The sequence below is a fragment of the Benincasa hispida genome, chromosome 9 (assembly GCF_027475165.1).
Source record: "Benincasa hispida cultivar pf3 chromosome 9, pf3_genome.v1.1, whole genome shotgun sequence".
Taxonomy (NCBI): Eukaryota; Viridiplantae; Streptophyta; class Magnoliopsida; order Cucurbitales; family Cucurbitaceae; genus Benincasa; species Benincasa hispida.
In genome coordinates this window covers 82,853,547-82,879,551 of record NC_143486.1, presented here as the reverse complement: position 1 = coordinate 82,879,551, position 26,005 = coordinate 82,853,547, and the positions used below count along the sequence as shown (strand labels likewise).

Genomic DNA, 26,005 nt, shown 5'->3' with positions numbered 1-26,005 from the left:
TTCGTTCATGTTGGACATGAAGAATGGGGGTGTCTTTGTGTAAAAGAGTTTGTACAAGATCGGATCACGAAATGAGTCACTCTTAATTTATAATGTTGTTTACGATATAAGACTGACTATTTCAAAGCAATGACCTAGGTAACTTGACCTTAATCCTGAGCTAACTATGAAATCCTGTTTATTCGGGATTGCCCTTAGATTTGCATAGGTGAGGGTTGGCTCAACAACGCTGGCTCAATAAGACTGCTATTTCAGGTGTAAAATTGGATAGATAGTTGGGGACATAGGGTGCAAGAGGGAATTCACTCCTATCCATTTTAAGGATAGTAGAGAGGTTGTTCCCTTAAGTGCTGATTCTGGGGCTTGAACAAGGGATCCCGCCCTCTCATTTGGTATGAGAGGGACTTAGTTTTATGATTGGATCACAAAAAAATTGTTCATTAGGGGATCGGTGGGGACTTAAGGAACAAGAGGTAATTTCGGGGGTAAAACAGAGATTTAACCCAGTCGTTATTCCGAACAACCTGTGAAGGGTTAACTTACTAATCATGATTATATCGAGTGGACATAATATATCTACAGTGGAGGGAGTTCAACTATGGGCTTTAGTGGAATGATCCATTAGTTAACGAATGGGGGTTAGATCGGTCTAATGATTTTAGCCGATTAATTTTGGATCGTTGGAGCCCATGATCTATAGGTCCATGAGGTCCCTCTACTAGCTCGAAAATGGATTAGCTCTAGAGTAGCGTGATAAGTTAATTTGAAACGTTCAAATTAAAATCAAATGAAATTGGAGAAAATATATTTAAAGATGATTTAAATATATGAAGATGAATTTGTGTAAAAATTAATTTAATATTGGATATTAAATTAATTAGAATTATTTAAATTGTTTAAATAATTATTTATTAATTTTATTAGAAAATTAATTTTTAAAATTAATAAATTTTGATTTTAGAAATAAAATATGATTTTAAAATCAAAATAAATTTTGGAAATTGAAAAATTACACAAACTTGAAAAATTGGTTTTTCAAGTTGATCTTCAACTTGCTCACTAGGAATCCACCACCTCTTCCTTAATTTACACCAAGCATGAGCTACATCCCATGCATCACTTCTCATTACATGATAGTCTGCAATATATTGAAAAGATTAGAGTGAAGAATGAATGATGAGTTGATTGAATTTTTACTGAAAATTTCGGATGAAGAAGGTATTCTTCAATGGGTTGGTTCAGTGAGCTTTCTCCATATTCCCTTTGATTCCAACTTATTTTGAGTCTCACAACTCAATCTAGAGTACCAAGAGGATAGTAGGGAAGATCTTGTAGTGGTCTACATGAGGATTTGAAGGATTTAGCAGCTGAAAATAGAGATTTTGATGGTTCGACAAAGGTATGTTCTTGAAACTCATTATACTCTGTCTTAGCATGTTTCTTTTCAACCAAAATTAATGAATTAGGATGCTTATGGATCTTTTTCCCTTCCGCTGTGTGTTGGTGTTGATCCAATAGTTTGATGTATATAATGTTATGTACTAGACTTATCATTTGCTATGCAGTAGGGATAGTCAGTAGATATCAGTCTAATCCAAAATTAAATCACTGGACAGTCGTTAAGAACATCCTCAAGTAGCTACAAAGAACGAGGGATTACATGCTTGTGTATGGTTCTAAGGATTTAATCCTTATAGGATACACGGACTCTGATTTTTAGACTGATAGAGATTCTCGAAAATCCACATCAGGATCAATGTTCACTCTTAACGGAGGGGCAGTAGTATGGCGAAACACCAAGCAGGAGTGCACTGCAGACTCCACCATGGAAGTTGAGTATGTAGCAGCTTGTGAAGCTATTAAGAAGGCCGTTTGACTCAGGAAATTCTTGACTGATCTGAAAGTTATTCTAGATATGCCAAAGTCCATCACACTTTATTGTGATAATAGTGTGTTGTGGCTAATTCCCGAGAGCCTAGGAGTCATAAGCGCGACAAGCACATAGAGCAGAAGTATTTTCTCATCTGAGAGATTGTGCATCGAGGGGATGTGATTGTCACGAAGATCACTTCGGAGCTCAATGTTGCTGATCTGTTTACGAAGGCCCTCATAGCTACAGTGCTTGAGAGTCACCTGCAGAGTATAGGTCTATGGGACAGACCACGGTTGGACTAGGGCAAGTGGAAAATCTTGTATTGGGCGTGTTATGCCTTAGTTTATTGTTTTATGTACCTTGTATTTGTTTATATTGTACACCCCACTAGCTTTAGGACAAGTGAAAAATTGTTGGGATTGATGCCCTAAATCTCGTAGGGTTATATAGTTTGTAAACATTGTATGAACAAACTTTTATGTGATTAATAAAATATGTTATTTCATTCACTTTGTCTATAAATATGTGATATTTTAGTTGTATTAACCACAAACCAATAAACTAACATCCAAGGTTATCGTTGTAAATTAAACATAAATCTGGAGACATACAAGTAGATCATGTGTAAGTGATAACCTAAATGGTCTGTAGTATATGGATAAGGCTGGGTGCCTTATATTGGTGACACTACAAGTATGGCCCGCTTTGTAGGTGTTCCAATTGTTGTAAAGTGCTACAAATGATCTGATCCTAGTCATTCATGTATTAGGCATACGAGCAGGGATATTTTATACAAAAGAGTTTATATAAGACCGGACCACGAAATGTTTAGTCACATTATATAACATCGTTCATAATAGAGACTTTCATTTCACCAGGATGACCATAGGTAACATGACCTGAATCCTGAGTGAGCTGTGAATTCTTGTTTGTGATGGCGGTCTTTTGATTTGTATGGGTAAAAGTGGTCAGATCGCCGACTCAACAAGCCTACCATTTTGGGGATTCGTCTGATTGGGGAGTTGGAACACAACTACACAAGATGGAATTCACTCCTTCCTCGAAGCAGGGGTAAGTAGATAAATTGTTCCCTTAAAGGATGATTTCGGGTCTTAAACAATGTGGTGACACACCCTCTCCTAGCCCGATAGGGGTTTAATCATAGTAGGACTATGATGTATTGTTCATTAGAGGGGTCAGTGGTACTTAAGTAGTTAGATGTAACCTACAAGAGCAAAATGATAATTTGGCCTAGATGTACTTACGAGCAATTTATGAAGAGTCATCGTACTGTTGATTGGTTATATCCAATGGACACAAAAATATATCTATAGTGCGAAGAGTGCAGCTGTGGATCTTTAGTGGAGTGCTCAATAGTTAACGGATGGTGGGTAATGTAATTAAAGAGTTTAATTAATTATTCACGTCCTGTTGAAGCTTCAAGCTACAGGTCCATAAGGTCTCCTTGGTAGCTCAAAAGGATTTAGTTAAGAATCAGTTTTTGGGTTAATTTGAATTTTTTTAAATTAATAAGAGGGAATTTAATTATATATGATATAATTAAATTGATTCAATTATATATGATATAATTGTTATAATGTATTTGATACATTATAGTTTAATTAGAGGAAATAAATATTTGAATGAGATTCAAATATATTTTCTATGAATGAGATTCATAGTTGTTAAATTTAATATAAATATGATTTATATTAAATGCCATAAAATAGAGAAAATAAACTATAGTTTATGTTGTATGTGATACAATATTAAAACTATAGGTTATATGTTATATTTCATATAACATATAGTTTAATATAAATATAATATGATAATTAGTTATCATATTTATTTATATTATTTTATTATTTTTTAATAATAACTATTCTATTTTCTCCCCAACTACCTTAGTGGGTGGTTATTCATTTTTTGGTAAAATGAATAAAAGAAAATAGTTTTCTCTTCTTCCTCTATGCTTGAGCATTGCAATTGGCTATACGAATTTTTTTTTGTGGAATTGTTCTGTGTGCTTCATCTTGTTCTTCCTCCAAACTCAAACAATCCCTCATAACCAAAATAGTCAGAGCCCACCACTCATGAGTTCTCACCCTGAGAATACCAAAGGCTCACTGTGGTAGTGTCTGATCTATTTGGTTCGTGAAGTCCTTGAAGAAGGTCTTCAAGAAGTTGTTGAGTTCGAGGCTCGTGATTGTTTGAGGGAATTACACGAAGAAATGTTCTTCAAAGGAATATCTCTTGAACCTTTATTTCTTGTTTTAGCATGTTGTAGTTTATTTTGAATGCATATCTTATATGTTTGTTCTAAATTATGTTTTCAATAAAAATGGAATTTGGACGATCCACTTCCGCTCAAGGATCTCTCTTCAATACGAGTTCCTTCAATAATATATGTCAATGGACAAGAGAATCTAGATAGATTTTAGCATAGCAACAGGCGAGAAAGTTTCCTCATAGTCCACTCCCTCAATATGGGTATAACCCTTTGCTACTAATCTCGCTTTAAAGATTTACACATTTCCATCTACACCTCTTTTTCTCTTGTAGATTCACTTGCAACCTATAGGTTTGACTTCATTAGGTTTATCTATAAGTTTCCAAACAAAATTAAAGTATATAGACTCCATTTCTAGATTCATGGCTTTAATCTACTCATCATTGTCCACATCATCCATTGCCTGTTTGTAGGTCAATGAATCCCCAACGTCATCATCTTGTATGACATCTTAAGTTTCTATAAACCCAAATAACGAGTAGGTTGGGTTAAAATTCTCCATCTTCGTTGAAGCTCCCTCTGAAGGGATCGAATCACAAATGAAAGCGTCTGAATGCCTTTGAAGAATCCCATGTTTCTAGAAAGATCCTCTCAATTTTCCAATGAACGTCTCCTCAATTGATCTTAAACACAAACTTTTCCACAATTGATCTTGAACAGTACCACAAGAATAACCTTGTTATTCTCTAGGGTTCCAATAAAAGGATAGATGGTATTCAACTATCATAAGAGAAAGAAGTAGAGAGATTTCTTTGTAGAGAGTAGAGAAGATTTTCTTTTGGTGGCTAAGTTAAAATTCACCAACTGAATTCATGCCCTAAAAGAGTCATAAGGAAGAATTTATATGGAGAAGGATTAACCCCTTCTCCAGGTCTTTCCTAATTTACCCTTGTTCTCAATTAATTAAATAAAATTTGTTTAATTAATTAGCACATTAATTAAATAATAATCCGTACATTAAATCCAATTTAACGTATATATTTAATTAACATAAATAAACATTGTATGTTTTTGTGCACCATCTCTCTATTAATTTAATTGATAAATCATTTATAAATCTAATTCACTTGAATTAAATATTTGAATATCATTTAAATACTTATTTCCAACTTAATTTAAATTAGATCACATCCATAATCAATTACATATTAATCACATCAATATACAATTTTCTCAATTTAATTTGAACAATTCAAACTATTCCTCTTTAATATCCTTTAATGAGCTAACAAAAGGACCTAGTGGACCTGCAGATCAAAAACTCAAGTGATATAAGATTAATTGACTAAACTCATTAACCACATTAATCAACATTAGTTAACTATGGGTACACTACACTAAAGACCCGCAACTACACTCTTCTCACTGTATATATATTTTTACATCCATTGATATAGATCAATAACAACAAGTTAGTCCTTCGTGAGTGTTCGTAACGCCAACTAGGTCAAATTACCATTTTACCCTTCGGTTACCTCTAACTCCTTAAGTTCCAGTGCTCCTCCAATGAACAACTTTTTTATAGTCCAACCAATAAATAGAAACTTCTCTCGAGTCAATGAGAGGGTAGGGCTCTTTGTTCAAGTCCTGGAGACACCACTTAAGAGAACACCCATCTACTTACCCTAAAGTTGGGAAGGAGTGAATTTCATCTTGTATTATTATGTTCCCAGCACCCCATTCAGTTTGTCTTTAAGATGGTATGCTTATTGAGTCGGCAAATTGGTCACTCTCACCCATACAAATCAAAGAACATTCCCTCGTGAATAGGAGTTCATAATACACTCAGGATTAAGACTAAGTTGTTGAAGTCATCCTATTAAAATAGAAATCTAACTAGTTAATGACGTTACATCTAGTGGTTATTATTTTGCAGTCTGCTCTTATCCAAACTCATTGCATAGGATACCTCTACTCTCATGTCACCTACATGAGAGTGTTGAATCATTATATTTGTATCAAATACAAAATTGGTCATATCCTTAGTGTCATCAGAATAAGCTACCCAACCTTATCCCTATACTATTGACCCTTTAGGTTGTATCTTGAACATTGATCCCTATATGTCTCCATATACGATTCAAAATAGTATACGACACCATCAATAACATTTATTGAATTACTATCGATAACTTTTTATTGATGATGGTCAATTAATAACATTTACTATCTACAAGTTTTAGAGCATAAAACCCAACACCCTCCGATCTTGAGTAGGATAATGCTTGATTGGGTAAATCAATATCAACAACTCTTGTTGAAGTGCTTCCTTCTTCAACAATTCTTATTGAAGTTTCAATAGTTTCTTTCGTAAGTTCATTTAATATAATTTTACTTCTTGGTCTATGTTCTTTAATGGGTCTTCCTCTAAGAAAGTTTCAGTTGTCAATACAAATACTTTATTCTCTTGTGGATTATAAAAGTGACCACCTCTTGTTTCTTTGGAGTAGCCTACAAAGAGACATAATTCTGAACGTGCTTCCAATTTCTTTGGGTTTGCCATAAGCACATGTGCTGGACACCCTCAAATCCTAAGATATTATAAACTACTTTTTCGATCTCTCCATAATTCAAAAGGTATTTCAGAAACACTCTTTTGACGGAACTTGGTTCAAAATGTATATTGCACTCTCCACTGCATAACCCCATAATGAGATAGGTAGAGAAGCATAACTCATTATGGATCAAAGCGTGTCTAACAGGGTTCTGTTTCTTCTTTATGATATACCATTGTGGTTAGGTGTACCGGGTGCTGAGAGTTAAGATGTGATTCCATGTTCTATAATATAGTTCCAGAATCCTATATTCATGTACTTTCCACCTTGATCAGATCGAAGTGTTTTTATCTTTTTACCCAATAAATTCTTAACTTCAACCTTATACTCAAACTTTTCAAGTGTATCAGACTTATGTTGCAACAAGTAAACATACTCATATCTAGAATAATCGTCAGTAAAAGTGACGAAGTATTCAAACCCTCATCTTGGTTTAACACTCATCGGCCACAAAGGTATAAATGTATAAGTTCTAAGAGTTCTTTGGCTCTATAACCTTTTTCAGAAAAATGTCGTTTTGTCATTTTCTTTTCTTCTAGACAAGATTCACATACTGGTAAAGAATTTTCTTCTAACTCGTTTAGCAGTCCATTCTTAACCAACCTATAAATCCTATTGAGATTAATATGACCTAGTCTTATATGCCAAAGATGACCATTTTCTTTTTGAATAAACCTTTCCTCTTTTATTTTGTGTGGTTGCAATGTTGAACAATTCAATATTATGGAGAATTTTAGACACTAACGATCTTAGTACATATAAGTTACTTTTGTTTTTCGTAGAACATATATCAACACCATTTTTTTAGACAAATGTTTTATCTCGAATAAAAGATATATTATCAGAGTGTTCTAACAAACATAAAATTGAAATCAAGTTTCTCTTAAAAATAGGAACATAGTAAACATTATCCAACAATATAAACTTTGAATTGAAAATTAACTTTAAGCTCCCAATTGCAATCGTTGAGACAAACTTCCCTGCTCCAACTTGTAGAGTCATCTTTCCAGTCTTAAGTTGCTTCCAAGCACTAGTTTCCTATAGAAAAAAGTACAAACATGGTTAGTGGCTCCTGAATCAAGTATCCAAGTATTGTTATCATTTTCTACTAAACACATTTCTAGAACCAGTAAATCATATTTACCTTATTTTGCCTTCTTCTTTTTGGCCAAATGCTTAAAGCAATTTCTCTTCCAATGTCCATCTTGGTTACAATGGAAGCAGGTTTCTTTTGCAACTTTATCCTTTTTGCCCTTCTGAACAGTACAATGGTGGCTTTATTCCCCTTTTCACCCTTTTTCTTCCTCCATTTCTTGGCACTGGAAGAAGAATGTGGTATAGATTTAGTTCTAGAGATCGAACCTTTGTGGAACTTCTTGTTGAAGGCAATATTTACCTTCCCATTGGTCCTTTTGACTTTCATTAAAAACTAAAAAAAATTGCAGCTCATTAAGAAGAGTGGTAAGGTTGTAGTCAATTTTGTTCACTTGACTGGGCTCATTTATGAGACCTCCTTTCATAAATTGTAGGAAACTATCTGACAGAGATTCCAGAATAAAGCTCACTTGACTGGACTCATTTATGAGATCTCCTTTCATCTCAACGACATCAAAATGAACCATCATGTTAAGGATGAAAGAATCATTGAAGGACCTTGAGCAAAAGCATGGGATCAAATCAAATAACCAAAATTTACCGAACATAAATTTTACAGCAAAAATTAACCCAAAAATTAACTATATACAATCCAAATAAATGAGGAAAATCCAATTGTTAGAGATTCTCCCCTCTTTGCATGATTGGTTTCTATATATATGGATTTTCATAATTGTTTCTAATCCATTGCAACTTTATTTTGGGGTGTTTTCAAATATAGAAAAATGAAACAAAAGATTTACAAAATATAGTAAAATTTTAGAATTTATCAATGATAGACACTGATAAAAGTCTCTGAAAAATTGATATAATTTGTAAATATTTTCAACAGTTTTGTCATTTAAAATAATTTTCCATTTTAAAAGAAAAAGAACTGTGGTAGATAAAGATTTTTTTTTAAAAAAAAAATGTATTTGATCTAAATTGTTTGATAAAGAAAGAGAATAAAATTATGGTTTCAAATTTGCATCATTTTATGTTTTAATTTTCTAGAGTTTTCGAGGGAAGATTTCCATTACTTTTGCAGAGATTATGGTATAAAATTTCGTAAGATAATTTTTTTGCTCTTCTTCCTTACTGTAGTTCTTTTCATAAGAATTTTAAAATAAGTTGTAATTTTATGGAAAGTTTTGATTTTTCATATTTCAATTAATATTGTGTCATGCTAATTAAATATATATATATTGTGACATGCTCTGTTAGAAAGTTGTTAAAAAGATTTTCAACATGAATCTTTGTTTGAGAGACAAACGATTGTTAAGAGTGCAAATGAGAAGTGGTTAATGACAACTATATTCTACTATGTGATTGATGATTCAAATCTATAGATGTTCCAAAAAGAAAGTTGATTTTGACAAGATGTTGGGATATGGTTGTAATATTCAAGAGAAAATTCAATGGTATGTTGTTTGATGACATAATTCTTGTTGATGCAAATATAATACCACATTAATTAGAAGGAAGAATCATGGTCATAATATTTTAATCGGAAGTGGGGATTAAAGCACAATGATACAATAAAAAGAAAATACGAGGTTACATTTTGAGTTGCACAATTGAAAATTTTGAAGATCTAAGTCCAAGGATAACATTCTTCATTATCCTACAAATCCAGTATAAAGATAGATGTAACTCAAGTGCATCTCAAAACCATCATACACTCAGTCTACCATTGTAAAAAAGTTCAATCCTCACATTTTAAAATACAAGAATATGTAAAATAATAATGTCTTTGTTGTTTTGGTACTCATCTCAACTATTATGCATACGTATGACAGACGAGTTATGAATTAATATCCAAAAGACATGTTTCAGCTTCATTTTCATTTTTATACTCCATTCTATCCTACCATTCATTTCAAAATAAGAATAAAATAATTATTAAAAAAAGAACCCATCGTACAAACGGCCAAAAAGAAGATAGAAAGACAATGAAAATGTTAAATTTTAAATAATTAGTCAAACAATACGTGCAATATAAGGTGAAATCTTATACTTCTAATTATTTTTTTAAATAATGAATTTTTAACCTATTATAAATAAATATTATATAATTTTGTTTAAGTTAAAAGTTAGATAGTATAACAATTTTTATTTGTATTATTGTATTTTTTCAACAAAGAAATTTTATATCTAGTACGAAGAGAAAACTTATTCTAGTAATTAAATTATCGAATTAATTTATTAATATTTCAGTATTGTAATATATATAATGCAATCATTTTTATTTTAGTATCATTGTATATCTACTATGAAGTCACAACGAAATGATGCATTGACCGTGTTGCTTACTACTTTCATTCTATTAAATCTTCTACTTTTTTTGCAATTTTTCTAAATTTTTTTACAATTATTTTCTCTAAACTTTGGATCTCATGAAATTATTTTTTGAAGAATGTAAATGCCAATATATATTTTATTTTTCTTTTACACGTGCATCTCACACATACATTGGAAGAATCAGTACACCAATTCAATGTGTGTAATCACCTCCATCCCGAACAAATGCATCCAGTTGGCATCTATTGCATCCTATCTTGAAGAGTTGCGTCTCATCAATATCAATTGCAAAATTGGAAAAGTCACAACCACTATCTTTCAAATGGACACCTACACTCGAAAAGTTACAACAATTCAACAAAGGGCAATATGAAAATTTCTAAAAAAATGCAAGGGCAAAAAGGACAAGCAAAGATTCTCCATACATAACCCCTTTCAATATTATAGAGATAGAGATAATAATAATAATAAATTATGTGAAAAATACTCTTTCAAAAGTTTCAATAGTACTCTTTAACATTTCACAAGAGTACAAATTTTTTTTTTTAATAGAAAAGTTTGCCACGTGGCAACTTACGATCGAACACTTAATGAGTTGTACAAAGATAAATGCAACTTGAGATGTATTCAAGTATTTTTCATTTTATATATGTTTCAAAATCACTATTGACATAAAAATCTATTACAATTTTAACCAAAGATTAGAATATCAAACAATGTGACAAGTGAACCAAAATAAGAAAAAGCATGAACACAACCACAATATCTTAAGCGACTCACTGTAGCACCTATTTCAAGTCTAAACAAATGATAGATGACATCTATAAAAGGTAACGATATTGCAAGCCCTAGAAAAATGAGAATATTTTAAATTTTTTGCAAGTAAACGGGTAAAAATTGAGTCTCATTGTCATATAATTAGGTACACGTACCCTCTTTATACTTAAAGAAGTTGTGGAAACCCATTTTCCTTTTTCTTCTTTTTCAGTTATCGTCTACGGGCAGGTCTACGGTATGATCAACTGTGTCAGAAAGAGAGAGGGAATAATGGTCAATGGTCAATGGTCATTTGATAATATGGTCACCACTATAAGCAGTCCGCACCTCCACCGTTAAAATAATATATACGGCATTATTTAATTAACTTACCTTCATCGGATCCGAAAAATTTATTTGATTTCGTTTCAAGAATGGGTTGAATTTTCCGTCGGTGGCTTCTGCAGAAAAAAATGACCAAACTTATTAATCTGTCTAAATTCTAAACCCTTAAAAAGAAAATAAAAAACCAACGTTGCATGAGAATTGGAATATTCAATAAGTCAGTTTGACGACACCAAACCAAGACAACCGAAGCCATTGGTGCGTGGATCCCACGCGCTTCACCTGCGAGTAGAGAATAGGGTTAATGTTAAAGAAGACATTGCCGTCGTGGCAAAGCAAAAGAAAAGACAAACAGACAAACCGAGATATTCTTCAGAAGACCCGCCGCGACCCCCGCAATCAATGTTAGAGTGCGCGTCCGACGTGGCATGTTTTTTTTTAGGGTCCAGTCCAATTCTTCTTCTTCTTCTTCTTCTTCTTCGAGTGCTTTCCCCCCTTTTTGCTTTGCTTAGAGGAGAAAAATGGAAATGGCCAAATGGGTTAGCTGAGAATAGAGAGAAAGAGAGAGAGAAACGAACCCACAAGTTGCAGAAGCAGAGGATGATGGAGTGGCAGAACCAGAACCAGCAGCAACAGAACCAAACTGAGCAATTGCAAATGCAAATGCAGGTGGAGCAATTGAGCAACGCCGATGGAGTTAGTGGCCTCTATGTCAAGGTGATGACCGATGAGCAAATGGAGCTTCTCAGGCAGCAGATCTCTGTCTATGCTTCCATTTGTGAGCAGCTTGTCGAGATGCACAAGGCAATCACCGCCCAGCAGGACCTTGCGGGTCTCTTTCATTTCTTATCTATCTGCATTATTCTTCTTATTGATTCTCCGTTTCATCTTCATTTGTTTGGACCTACAAGAATAGTTCTTTCTGTTAGATCTACTTGTCGTATGGGAAGTGAACTGTAAGACTAAATCTGGGTTGTAGAAATATCCTCCTCTGTTTCTGTTCTGTTAATTGATTAAACTTTAATATTACCTGTTCTGTTTGCTGCAAACTAGAATTGTAAGATTAAGCGGGACTCTTGCTGTTTGTTTCATCATCAGAACCATCAAATTGTCTTTCCTATTTTTTAATGCCTTTGATGCTCCAACATGACCATAGAAATAGACTCCTTTGGAAAATGAATTTTGCTCCTTAAACAGCTTTGATGCTTTCTGGTTTTCAGGAATGAGGCTTGGGAATCTTTACTGTGATCCAATAATGGCATCTGCTGCTGGTCACAAGATAACTGCCAGGCAGAGGTGGACGCCTACGCCTGTGCAGCTTCAAATTCTTGAGCAGATCTTTGATGAGGGCAATGGAACCCCAAGCAAGCAGAAGATCAAGGATATAACTCTACAGCTGACACAACATGGTCAAATTTCAGAAGCAAACGTTTATAATTGGTTTCAGAACAGAAGGGCTCGTTCAAAAAGAAAGCAAGCAAATTCAGTACCAAGTAATGCAGACTCAGAACCAGAGACAGAAGTTGATTCTCCAAAGGAGAAAAAGACTAAACCAGAAACCTTCCAAACTTACGAACACTTCGTTCCGAAGTCAGGCAACATATACTCTCAGAGAACTGATTTAAGTACTGAAATACATTCCTTTGACGTACAGTCGAATAAAGGGGAGCCCATGTTTCAGTCTTTCGGATCTGGTCATATCAGTCAGATGACTCCAATACAGAATCATAGTATGTCAATCACTGTCTTTCCAAGAGTTAAAAATTTGAGCATTTTTTAGATTTTCTTCATCGAAGCATTTCACAATGCAGCAATTATATATTTGAGTATCCTGAATCAAACATATAGATATATGCATATTTGAATCTCCTGGCATCTCTGAATAATTTGTTACTTTCTAATTCAACTTGTCAATGTGTAGGAAATAATCTGTCGAATGATAAAATGAACGTGCCAGATTACTCTCCTTACACTCCTTGTGAAGGATATCACTTGGTCGAGTGATGCTTCTATCATTCCGCTGATGTGCTTGTCTGCTTGTCCTGAAGCTCATCCTGGAGGAATGTGCACTGACATAGTAAATATTATACTGCATGTAAAAGGAATTCAAATTTTGAAAATGCTTGTAAGGCATTTTATATACGTGGTTATGAATTATATAGCTTACTGTACTGCTTTAAACCAATTTTTGAAGGATTTGATTAAATACGTTATTACTTTTTGGTACAAAAGTGTTGTTTTCCTGCAATTTTGGTTATTCCCTTGATTGAGCTTGAATGATGATTAATTTTGCACCTGAGACGTAACAGACTGTCAACTCACCTAATCCCTGCAAGTGAATTATAAACAAAATGGTAACATCGTTAGTTTGTAACCAATGAATTTATAACGGAAACCGACCTTGTATTTGACTCGTCTCCCTGAGAAGTTGATTTGTGTTCCAAGTACTGCAAAATGTTGTAGAACTCAAACAGTTGCGTCTGATGAATTAACTAGCCAAATGGCTAGAAAATAGTACATAATGCAACGTCTTCCAGAATAATGATCATTGTTCACGGAAAAAGTTTTTTTGTTTTTTTTTCTTAATGAAAAAGATCATTTACAAGAGATCATGAAGGTAAACCCGAAACACTAAATTCACAAACCTTCCAATTTGAGTGCAACAATCATACCCTCGATGGGTCATGGAAGTTATCTAACACTATTGTTAGTTGGGATCTACAATGCTATCCTATCTAAAACAGCATGACGCATGACAAAACAATTGTTAAACTATACAGAGGGCTTCACAACCTGGATACAAATGATCGAGATAAATATGCAGTCAACTTTACAATTGTAGTATAAATGAACATAGATTAAGAGATTCTTTTGTCCAGACACACCGACGCTTCCACCTTAGCTGCATTCTTTGAATGATGAGTTTGACCAAGAGAAATGGCCAGATCTCCCATTATAGCACCACGTAAACATCCAGGCAATCTTATTAGTTTGGACTACTGCCCAGGACTGTTGTTAAATTAAGCCAAGCAGAATGAGTCTTGATGAGTACTTCTATGAAGTTCCTTTCCTTCTGACTTTCGATTTAGTAGATCTCCAGCAACCTGAGGTTAGCGGGCTAGGGGAGTACGAAAAATTTTCAATGGGTTCCATGACGGCAAACTTATTCTTGGCTAAGCTACTAACGGGTGATAATTCCTGCAATAGAATTTGGAAATCATGATGAGCCATCATACTGATTTTAATTCACGCCAGTCACTAGTCAATTAACTTTAATTTGTCATCAAAATTCTCTTCTAACAAGTATACTTTTCCCCATCAAGACATGAATTTCTGGTCATCTGACGTGTCATTTTCATACGAAAAATTAAATCACAATCGTTTACCTTGTTTACTGAAGCCTTTCCTGTATCAGCTTTTAGGTCTTGGATCTCCAAACACTCCAAGTAAAACATCACCTGCAAAATGATCAGACGAGAAATGTAACAAAAGAAAATAGTGGATAAAACTGTCATGATATAGTTTGAGATGTTGTAACACAAAAAAATAGTAATTAAAAAAAATAAAAATAATAAATCAATATTCATCTTCATCAAATTTTAGAAGAATTGAATAACACGTACTTTATTAAGTAACTGAATATTTGATGCATCAGTCGCCATGATCTGTACACCAATACAATTGTCAGTGCAACAGAAGGGGCAAAAGACACAATTGTATACGCAACCATCCTCCTCACTCCAGATACCACGTCCTGAATCTTTTGAAGACCTAACTAGGACCTTCTGGTTAACAAACATGATGTCTGTAATAATAAGCAGTACACTTGTTGGCGAATTGGCAGTTTGAGCTTTCAACCTTTCTTTATATATCGATATTAAATGTGTTTTTGATGATACAGTAAATGAGCACGTTATGTTTAAATGGTTCTCTGGGCGACCAAGTGGGCTTCTGCAAAGTGCACAAGACAGATGCAACTTTTTGTCCATTGGAAGGCCAGAAGACAGACAAACAGGAATAGTGTCATTTAGCTTGAGCATTTGGGTGACATTTAAACTCTTCTTCTTTTCTGTAAGAAGAATTTCATAACTGGTATCTTTTGGGCTAGTCAAATTTCCGCTGATTATTGAGCTTCTGTCCACACTGTTGCATTCAGAATTTTTGGTTTCAGGATCAGCAACAAACTCTTCTTGAGCAAGTTTCGCAATAGTTAAACCGATGGACTTCCTCCTTTTCTGGGTATGAGAGTTTACACTCATATTCAAAGAAGATTCTGTATCTCGTGTAACGCTGTAGGCATTTGCAGCTACATTTCTTTCAGGTGTATGAAGAATTGAACTTTCAGTTGTAAGAGGAGATCTTGTTGATTTGATTAAAGGTAATGAATGATAAGATAATTGATCAGAAAATTCAGAAGAGGCCTCAATTACGGTTGAAGTCGATCTTTCATCTTTGGAGTCTCCTGGACTAGTGGTGCCTCCAATACCAACACAAGGAGTCTCCAGCGCAATCGGTGAATCTGGAACTTCAAGGACGGTATTCATAGATAGAAACTCATGGTTCCTGCAATAAGCAGTGGTTCAAGACCATTGCAAATGAAAAAGGAATACTGATTGCTGCGTAGGGAGATAAGAAGAACATCAAATTTATAGAGGCGTGATATGACAACTAATCAACCTTCTGATTACAGTTCCTGTACAAACGTTGTTAGTGTTAAATCAAATTATGCACCAACATGGAAAAGCTAATGAATTTTCAGCTTTCCATAGGGCATGCCGTAAAAACCTTTAGCAAATGGAGTCCATGTTTACCTCGTTTCTGTTTCAATGCTGCACTCCACATCAATTATACAGTTTTTCGCATCTTCGTGAGCCTGAAATTAAGCTTGCCGTTATTAGCAACTAGAAATTTCGATCGAGAAAAATAGGTATCATACTTCATGATTTTAGTACTAACTTTCTGCCCACGATAATTTAACTTGTCAAATTTCTCTATCTTCTTTCTTCTACAACTACTTGGGCAGGTAGAAGTAATGTGCTCCTCATTCTCAGACTTCGGCAATTCACTTTCTGTGTTGGTGCTAATGCGCCCCTAAGATGAAGCCCAACAATAATTTACGTGTCTCACTGGCTGACCCTAAGTATGTAAAGGAAGAAAATAACAGAGAAGAAGAAAGGAAAATATGTTCCAGACCTTAATGTGGCTGAAAAAGTATTTCAGCTCCTCCATAGACTGTTCAAAGTTATCAAATTGTTTAATGGATTTTCTTAGCCACTTTGAAATGTACGTCCTGTTCCTCTCTTCCTGGAAACGCTCGTCTATTTACCCAAAAAGAAAGAAAGGGTAAAAAAACAATGGGAGATTTGTGCATAAAATAAGCTCATGAGTCTACCATAGAAACTACTTTAAGAATGACAAGGAAATTTTAGATTTATTATCATGAATATAGAAAAAAACAATATCGAAATCACAAAACTAGCTAAAATGTTACGGCCAAGGAATGGCAGCTTCCAAGCAAGTTTTGGAAGAATTCTGTTCGAGTTAAATAGGTTGATTTCTTCCTCTACCCAGCACAAACAATCATATGCATACATACAAAATTAGTGATTTAACCAATGAAAGCTCGTATCTTTAATAGGCAATGGAACAAGTGACATTAAAGCAATTATTACCTAATAGCACAATGGCACCATAATCAAACTTGTGTCGAATACAACGTCCTGCAGAAAGAAATTGTTGCAAAATATAACAAGGTTATTTGCATGATGCCACTCCACATAAGAACCAAGAAAGTGGAGAGAAATGAGAACAGCTAGAAGTAATACCTGCAGCTTGATTTAAAGCTCGGAAAGCCTGTTGACAATACCACTCATTTCCACTTAAAAGGTTTTTGGACATTTTATATGTGTCATTGAACTTTTTCTTCAACGCAACTTGAATATCATTTCTGAAAGGAATTATAAAGAAATAATCAAAATATAGTATAGTACATTTTTTCCAAAAATAAAGTAAAGATGAAGTTCTTACATATTTGGAAATGGAATACCAACTATTATCTGAATGTGTTAGTTAAGAATTTCTATAAATAAACAAATGAAAATCAAATATTCAAGTTCACTGACACTGACTTCATGACTTACAGGTCCAATTCATTCGTAATATGATCTTTTTTTTTAATAATGTAAACAACTGCTTTCATAGAGAAAAAATGAAAGAAAATGTAAACACCGACTCCAGGATCTAAGGCAATCCCCAACAAAAGGAAAGGTAGATGATGTTTAAAAGAGGAAAGGATACAACCACTCTAGCATTATCATCAGAAAAGTCTATTCCTTCTGAAACCTGCAAGCACAACAAAGCAATTTAGGATATGCAAATTACATCATAACATCAACTTATTGGATCTTTTTATTTTAAGAAAATCTTATTGGATCATTTAATGTTGTAGTTTTTGTTGAATATGGGAAATCACCTCTTACCTTATACATATGGTTTTATTCCCTGTAATTTGGGTTTACTTTTATTCTTTCCATATGTACATTTTTTGACTGTTATAAGGTTTTCCTTAATTAGCTATCATAGGTGTATATATAAGGGATGCTCCCTCTTGTAAAATTATCAAAAAAGAAATATAGAAAAGTTATGTATTACAACATGGTATCAGAGCCAACTCTATGAATCTTTTCTATAGGTTTCACGTCCGAAACCCTAGAAAAGAAAACAGAAAACCTCAAACATACCTAGTAGCTCCATCGATTCCTTGCGTGAAGCTTCATGTCCGAAGAAAAACACATTAAACCCAGCCAACAATCCGAAAATCTGAGAACAAAATCTTCGACCAACGATTCATAGCCGAAACACATTCTCTAAAGCAAAAACGTTCATCCGACGACCACGAACACGTTCATCAACCGAAAGTCATCGATCGTGGGTGCCGATTCCCGAAAGTCTCATCTCCGATCGTGAGTAGTCGCGGATCGTGGGTGGAGATCGCCGAAAACGAAATTGCGGCAGCATCATCGACGAAACCTCGAGGGAACGGGTTAAGTTGATCCGGGTCGTGCGAACGAAGTCGGGTCAAAACCGGGTCAACGCCTTCTGGGTCGGATCGGGTTGACGGAACCGCGAGTGAACGGGTCAAAAACTGCACGGATCGTGTGAATGAAGTCGGGCCTAACCGGGTCGGAGTCTTCTGGGTCAGATCGGGTGAAATCTCGGGTCTGGACAATTTTTTTATCAATTTTTTATCCTTTTTTTTCCCTTTTTCCTATTTCCTGCTTAATTAATTATTTTGCCAATCAACAATCTTTTATGGCATCCATAAATTCTAACAATACTGAAGGGACCGTACTTCCAATTACTAATCACAAATTAAATGGAAGGAATTACCTACTTTGGTCACAATCAGTTATGATGTTCATATGTGGAAAAGGAAAGGAAGATTACCTGTCAAGCAAAAATCCTATCCCAGACCAAGCTGATCAAAGATACAAGACATGGAAAGCGGAAAATAATATGGTTATGTCATGGCTAATCAACTCCATGACGACAGAGATTGGTGAAGGTTTTTTACTCTTCCCAACTGCAAACGAAATCTGGGAAGCAGCTCGTGAAACTTATTCTAACCAAGAAAATATTGCAGAGTCATTTGAAATTGAAGACAAAATTCATGAGCTACGGCAAGGGAATATGCAAGTCACTCACTATTTTACTCAACTATCTCGACATTGGCAGCAACTGGACGTATTTGAAAGCCATAAGTGGGAATGCGCTGCAGATAAAGCTACATTCAAAAAGATAGTTGAAAAGAAACGAGTGTTCAAATTTCTGCTTGGCCTTAATAAAGAACTCGATGAGGTACGTGGTAGAATCTTAGCTATTAAACCATTACCTAACATCAAAGAAGTTTTTGCAGAAGTGAGAAGAGAAGAAAACAGGAAGAAACTAATGTTAGGAGTGACTGCCAGTTCAGAATCTGAAGGATCAGCCTTACTTACTCGAAACCTTGGTAATGAGGTACGTACAAATACTCATGATAACCGTTACAATCGAAACCAGAACTACACAGGAACTGAGGATCGACAACGAAAACCAAGATCATGATGTGAACACTGTAAAAAACTAGGACACACTAAAGAAGTGTGTTGGGATATTCATGGAAAACCTCCAGATTGGAAGCCCAACAAAGGTATAGGAGACAGACATGGAAAGGCCTATCAAGCAAGTACATCATTAGAAGGTAGCGTCAACCCTGAATATAATGTGTTTACTAAGGAGCAGTTGGACCTTCTCCAAAAACTATTCGACCAACTGAAACCTACTCAAAAAAACATCAAAAACCAGCGTAGGAACAATGGTACAATCAGGTAACTTTCAATTGTAGTACTTGGATTATTGACTCTGGTGCATCAGATCACATGACAGGTGACATCTCACTTTTAACTAACTACACACATTGTAATAGTCAAATTACTGTAAAGATTGCCGATGGTACCTATTCTAAAGTAATGGGAACTAGAAATGTGTTTGTATCTAAAGATCTAGTATTAGAAAATGTGTTGCATGTCCCAAATCTTAAATGCAATCTTCTTTCCATAAGCAAACTAACGTTTATGAAAAACTGCAGTGCAACTTTCTACTCACATAATTGAATATTTCAAGATTTGAATTCGGGGAAGATGATTGGCAATGCTAAGGAAACCTCGGGTCTCTACATACTAAATGCTCTTAAGCCTCAAGTCAAGGAGTTAGGTCTTAGCAAATCTCGTTTTATTTCTAAAAACTATTATAATAGTACATCTAGTTCATCTAATTTTATTGTCTTTAAAAATGATTATGTTAGTACATCTACTTTTGTTGCTTCTAAAGAAAATTATGATAGTACAGTAATGTAATGGCATAATCGTTTAGGACATCCCAATTTTCTATATTTAAAACGAATGTTTCTAGATATTTTCAATAAAAGTTCTCAGGTGTTTCAATGTGAGTCTTGTGAAAGGGCAAAGTTGGCTCGATCCTTATATCCGGTAAGCGCATATAAACCCTCTTATCCCTTTTCTATGATGCATAGTGATGTTTGGGGACCTAGTAGAGTTCAGAATGTAACAGGAGCTAAATAGTTTGTTTCATTTATCGATGATCACACTAGACTTACTTTGGTGTTTTTAATGAAAGAAAAATCTGAAGTTACTTCCATATTCCAGAATCTGTTTGCCATGATTTTCAATCTCTTTAATACCAAAATCCAAATTCTTCACACTGACAATGCTAAGGATTATTTTAACACTTCCTTGAAAAATTTTCTAAACGAAAAAGGTATTGCCCACCTGAGTACATGTCCTAACACTCCCCAGCAAAATGGAATTGCGGAGAGAAAAAACAAACACCTCCTAGAAGTTTCTAGAGCTTTAATGTGTCACGCTAATACCCCCCACCTTTTTTGGGGAGAAGCGGTTCTAACAGCCACCTACCTTATTAATAGAATGCCCTCTCGAATATTAGGCTTCAAAACTCCCTTACAAAAACTTAAGGAAGTATTTCCACATGATAAATTATTTTCTCAAGTCCCTTTAAAAATATTTGGTTGCACAGTCTTTGTCCAAGATCATAGACCCAATAGGAGTAAGATCCTAAGGCAATAAAATGCATCTTTCTCGGTTATGCTCCAAGCCAAAAGGGATACAAATGCTACTCACCAACTACAAAAAGGTTCTATACATCCATGGATGTAACCTTCTTTGAAACCCAACCTTACTTCAAAAAGCAAGACACCGTTGAACCTTCCACCCTCATAGAAAACGGAAAACTTCTAGAAAGCGAAGAAACCCAAAAACTAGATCTCTTTGAAGAGAGTGCTCCATATGTTCCTTATATACATGAAATAGATATTCCCAATCAAGGCCCACCAGAAAGTAGGAAAGACCCTATAGTCTATACTAGAAGGAAGAACACCCTTGAACATGCACCAGTACTCAATCAAAACCCAACCAAAATACAGGAAAATCATGTCTCCAACTCCACAGCTGAAACACTTAATGAAGACATTGATCTTCCAATTGCAAAATGGAAAGGGGTAAGAACCTGTACGATGCATCCCATCCAAAACTACCTGTCCTACAAAAACCTCTCTCCCAAGTTTAAAGCATTCACAACCACACTATCCCAAGTTTACATTTCGAATAATGTCTATGAAGCCCTCCATGACATTAATTGGAAGCAAGCTGTATTAGACGAAATAAAGGCCTTGGAAAAGAACCACATGGGAAATAATAGACCTACCTCCAGGAAAGAAAACAGTAGGATGCAAATGGATCTTCACCATCAAGTACAAGGCTAATGGAGAAATAGATAGATTCAAAGCTAGACTCGTAGCCAAAGGATTCACCCAGTCCTATGGCATTGACTATCAAGAAACATTTGCCCCGGTAGCAAAATTAAATACTATTCGTGTCCTGTTTTCCCTAGCTGTGAATAATGATTGGATTCTTCACCAATTAGACATAAAGAATGCCTTCCTTAATGGAGACTTAGAAGAATAAGTGTATATGGATATACCAGCCGGTGTAGAATCTACTCAAACCATAAATAAGGTATGCAAACTAAAAAAATCCCCATATGGCCTAAAACAATCCCCTAGGGCATGGTTTGATAAATTCTCAAGAGTGGTAAAGGAAAATGGGTACTCACAATGTCAATCTGACCATACTCTCTTCGTCAAACATTCTTGCACAAGTAAAATAGCAATTATCAGTGTCTATGTAGGTGATATTATCCTTACTGGAGACCATGAAGAAGAAATAAGAAATTTTAAACTTTTCTTAGCCAAGGAATTCGAAGTAAAGAACTTAGGCAACCTTAAATACTTCCTAGGAATGGAAGTGGCCCACTTAAAAACAGGCTTGAGCATTTCTCAAAGAAAATATGTCCTTGACTTGTTAAAGGAAACTGGAATGCTTGGATGCAAGTCTGCTAATACTCCAATTGACACTAACAATCACATAATCAAAGAAAACAATCACAAACTGGTTAACAAAGATCGGTATCAAAGGCTAGTTGGAAAATTGATTTACCTAACTCACACAAGATCTGATATCTGTTTTGCAGTTAGCTTTGTAAGTCAATTTATGAACAGTCCAACAGAAGACAACATGCAAGTTGTATACAGAATACTCAGGTACTTGAAAGGAACTCCAGGAGAGGAATTATACTTCAAGAAATCTAAGAGAAGAAACATCGAAATCTTCACAGATGCCGATTGGGCAAGCTCAAAAATAGACAGAATGTCAACTTTCGGATATTGCACCTTTGTTTGGGGAAATTTAGTCACCTGGCGAAGCAAGAAACAATCTGTAGTATTCAGAAGCAGTGCCGAAGCAAAACTAAGAACTCTAGCTCAAGGAATATGTGAAGGAATGTGGCTCAAAAGTATTCTATCTGAACTTAAAATCAAATCAGAAGAACCAATGGAGGTACAATGTGATAATCAAGCTACTATCAGTATCGCGAAAGACCTAGTCCATCATGATCGCATAAAACATGTGGACATTGATCGGCACTTTATTAAAGAAAAATTGAAAACAAAAGCATCTCACTCAACTACATACCTACCAAGAGGCAAATTGCTGACATACTAATAAAGGCCTTTTCCAAGGATATGTTTGAAGACTTAAAAATCAAGCTGGACTTAATCAACATATATTACCCAACTTGAAGGGGAGTGTTGAATATGGGAAATCACCTCTTACCTTGTACATATGATTTTATTCCCTATAATTTGGGTTTACTTTTATTCTTTCCATATGTACATTTTTTTACTGTTATAAGGTTTTCCTTAATTAGCTATCATAGGTGTATATATAAGGGATGTTCCCTCTTGTAAAATTATCAAAAAAGAAATATAGAAAAGTTTTGTATTACAACATTTTTTGTTGAAAATAGGGTTTAAGCCCTAGGGGCTTTTTTGTCTTTTCCCTGTACTCTAGGGTTTCCCTTTTTTCTATTTAAATGTGTAGCCTCTATGTATCTGGTGTATTAATTCTAATAAGAAACTTCCATATCGTGGTTTTTTCTCCCTGTACTAGGGTTTTCCACGTAAACCTGTGTGTCCATTTTTTCTCTTTGTTCTCTTCCTTTTTCATCATGGTATCAAAGCATGGAGTCGAAACCCTGGCCACCATTGAGGAAAACCCAACAGGAGAATCACAAAGACCATTAGTTGACAACAATGGCACTGATATAGCCATTATCGTGTAAAACGCCATAGAACAGTATTTCCAGACGATTCTCCCACATCTCCACAGAATTGACCAGCCGACTGAAGCAAGCAATCATGGTGCGCCTCAAACGGCTGGAGTCCAGCCGCAGCCGATGCCCCAGCCGCTGCAAATCGATGTGATCCGTGCAACGCAGCAATAACAGACCGATGCGATCCAAGCTGCACAGCAGCACCAGATCGACGCGATCCCAACAGCTAGCACAGTCCCAGCCGATCCCGCCGCAATCGCAACCCACTTCCAACCAATCCAAGCTGCGGCTTCCACCCTGTTGAAGTCGACCCTAGTCACGGCTACCATCCAGCGTCGACCAGTAGCTTGGGCTAGCCGTCTCCCACGGTTGGAGGGTTTGAAGTTGGGGAGTCATCATCTCACTACCCTCGAGGCCAAGGTGGTACAATCCAAGATCAATTTACCCAACTTCGACTTCATATTAAACAGTAGAACGAATCAGTTCGGCAACAAATAACTGCTCTCAAAGAAACTCTAGGAACGACCTCAAATGTCCAGTCAGATCTTCCTTCAAATCTACCGATGTACTCAGGAAATTTGATAACCTCTTTCCCTCCTTATCTACAACAAATTTATTTTCTAGGGCAATAGGAAATTCTGCTAGTTTTATGGTAGGAGAGAAATTAAATGGTCATAATTACTTTTCTTGGTCTCAATTCATTAAAATGGCCCTTGAGGGTCATCATAAATTCGGATATCTGACGGGCGAGATACCAAAACCAAGACCAGGTGACCCTCAAGAACGTATATAAAAGGGAGAAGACTCCTTACTTCGGTCGATTTTAGTAGGAAATATGGGGCCTCAAATTAGCAAACCCCTACTATATGTTGCCACTACATGAGACATTTGGGAGGCTGTCCAGAAGCTTTACTCCAAACAACAGAATGCGTCCCGACTCTATACTTTATGCAAACAAGTCAATGAATGCAAGCAAGGGTCGGGGACAATGGATGTGACAGCTTACTTCAACAAGTTGTCTCTTATCTGGCAAGAAATGGACCTATGTCGTGAGATGGTCTGGAATTGTCCGTGTGGGGGGTATTACATTATCAATCTGAGGAAGACAGGTCCAATGCTATGAATAATACACTAATTTCGCCAACTGACTCTCCTGCATTTAAAACGTCAGGTCCTGTCAATGATAAACAAAACGACAAGCCAACTCCATTATGTGAACACTACAAAAAGCCCTGGCACACCAAAGACCAATGCTGGAAGCTGCATGGTCATCCACCTAATGGTAAACAGCGTCAGTCTGGTTCTGGACAAGCACTGGCAAGTGAATCAGCACCCGAAGGTCCTCAACCACAGAATCAGGAAACCAACCAGAGTAACTCTAGCACAGTGGGCGTGAGCATGATCGCCCAAACAGGTACTCTTCAATCCTTTGGTCTTGTTAGTATAATTGGTAGCAAGCCATGGATTTTAGATTCAGGGGCTACAGACCACTTAACTGGCTCCTCCGACTAGTTTCTTTCGTATCATCCAAGTGCTAGAAATGAAAGAATCAGAATCGTTGATGGGTCCTTTGCTCTGGTGGCTGGGAAAGGTCGTCTTTCTCCCTTTGAGGGATTAGGTCTTCAAGATATGTTGCATGTTCCTAAAATTTCTTATAATCTATTATCTATTAGCAAGATTACAAGAGATTTGTGATGTCGAGTTACTTTCTCACTCGATGATGTTGTTTTTCAGGACCTGAACTCGGGGACGATGATTGGCACTGCCCGACATGATGGGGGGCTCTATTTCCTTTCTGAAGATTTCTTCTAGGATATGTGATAAGACTAGTTTACTTTCATTATGTTTTTCTACCTCTAAAACTGATTATATGTTATGGCACTATCGTCTTGGACATCCAGTTTCCATTATATAAAATATCTGTTTCCTCATCTGTTTCGCAATGTTAATCTTTCTAACTTGAATTGTGATGTGTGTATCCAAGCTAAACAACCTCGTCAGCCTTATAAGCCTTTCAAACCATTCACCCTCTTCTATAGCGATATTTGGGGTCCATCACCTGTTACTACCGCCACTGGCAAACGATGGTTTGTAACTTTCATTGATGACCACACTAGATTAACTTGGGTTTTTCTTCTCATCGATAAGTTTGAAGTCACGCCGGCTTTCAAATAGTTCTATAGTTCTGTAGAAACCCAGTTCAACGCAAAAATCGCTATCCTTTGAAGTGACAATGGTCAAGAGTTTTTTAATAATTCCTTTAGGGAATTCTTAGTCTCTAAAGGAATTGTCCATCAGAGTTCGTGTGTGTATACTCCTCAACAAAATAAAGTAGCCGAACGGAAAAACCGTCACCTTATCAAAGTTGCTCGGCCCCTTATGTTGTCAATTCACCTCCGTCCTAATTGTGGAGAGATGTTGTTCTAACAGCAGCTCATTTGATAAACCGAATGCCTTCTCGGGTCTTAAAATTCCAAACCCCCTTAGACTGTTTCAAGGAATTCT

The 26,005-nt window shown here is 35.6% G+C and overlaps 2 protein-coding genes, 1 long non-coding RNA gene and 1 pseudogene across 6 annotated transcripts in view; 1 reads left to right on the top strand and 3 right to left on the bottom strand.

The window, feature by feature from the left end:
* LOC120084907 (uncharacterized) overlaps positions 1–8,343 on the bottom strand; it is a 41,092-nt pseudogene extending 32,749 nt beyond the window's left edge.
* A 1,917-nt stretch (positions 8,344–10,260) lies between these two features.
* LOC120085748 (uncharacterized) lies at positions 10,261–12,478 on the bottom strand. Its single transcript, XR_016532314.1, has 6 exons — positions 12,288–12,478; positions 11,619–12,161; positions 11,447–11,539; positions 11,306–11,373; positions 11,089–11,178; positions 10,261–10,486 (listed from the first exon to the last, which is right to left on the bottom strand). It is a non-coding gene; the product is annotated as an uncharacterized LOC120085748 (long non-coding RNA).
* LOC120085747 (WUSCHEL-related homeobox 8-like) lies at positions 11,660–13,488 on the top strand. Its single transcript, XM_039041929.2, has 3 exons — positions 11,660–12,089; positions 12,478–12,987; positions 13,179–13,488. The coding sequence occupies exons 1-3, from the start codon at positions 11,660–11,662 to the stop codon at positions 13,259–13,261; spliced, it is 1,023 nt and encodes a 340-aa protein (XP_038897857.1). The 3' UTR covers positions 13,262–13,488.
* A 381-nt stretch (positions 13,489–13,869) lies between these two features.
* The window catches only part of LOC120085746 (RAD3-like DNA-binding helicase protein), a 29,869-nt gene continuing 17,733 nt past the window's right edge, over positions 13,870–26,005 (bottom strand). For 3 of the 4 annotated variants that reach the window (XM_039041927.2, XM_090318088.1, XM_039041928.2), the window contains 10 exons: positions 17,555–17,599; positions 17,285–17,313; positions 17,083–17,204; positions 16,930–16,977; positions 16,451–16,575; positions 16,214–16,348; positions 16,069–16,130; positions 14,881–15,820; positions 14,644–14,715; positions 13,870–14,455 (listed from right to left, as the gene is read on the bottom strand). In XM_039041927.2, the coding sequence (XP_038897855.1) occupies positions 14,312–14,455; positions 14,644–14,715; positions 14,881–15,820; positions 16,069–16,130; positions 16,214–16,348; positions 16,451–16,575; positions 16,930–16,977; positions 17,083–17,204; positions 17,285–17,313; positions 17,555–17,599 (1,722 nt within the window). In that variant the 3' untranslated portion in view covers positions 13,870–14,311. The remainder of the gene's footprint in view (positions 14,456–14,643; positions 14,716–14,880; positions 15,821–16,068; positions 16,131–16,213; positions 16,349–16,450; positions 16,576–16,929; positions 16,978–17,082; positions 17,205–17,284; positions 17,314–17,554; positions 17,600–26,005) is intronic. The other variant, XM_090318087.1, reaches the window with a different exon arrangement.

What these genes read in the sequence shown, in the direction of transcription:
- LOC120085747 (XM_039041929.2), top strand. Translation starts at nt 11,660, where the DNA reads ATGTTAGAGTGCGCGTCCGACGTGGCATGTTTTTTTTTAGGGTCCAGT. An exon ending in CGCCCAGCAGGACCTTGCGG is followed by an intron (nt 12,090 to 12,477) that starts GTCTCTTTCATT and finishes TCTGGTTTTCAG; the next exon opens with GAATGAGGCTTGGGAATCTT. An exon ending in GACTCCAATACAGAATCATA is followed by an intron (nt 12,988 to 13,178) that starts GTATGTCAATCA and finishes GTCAATGTGTAG; the next exon opens with GAAATAATCTGTCGAATGAT.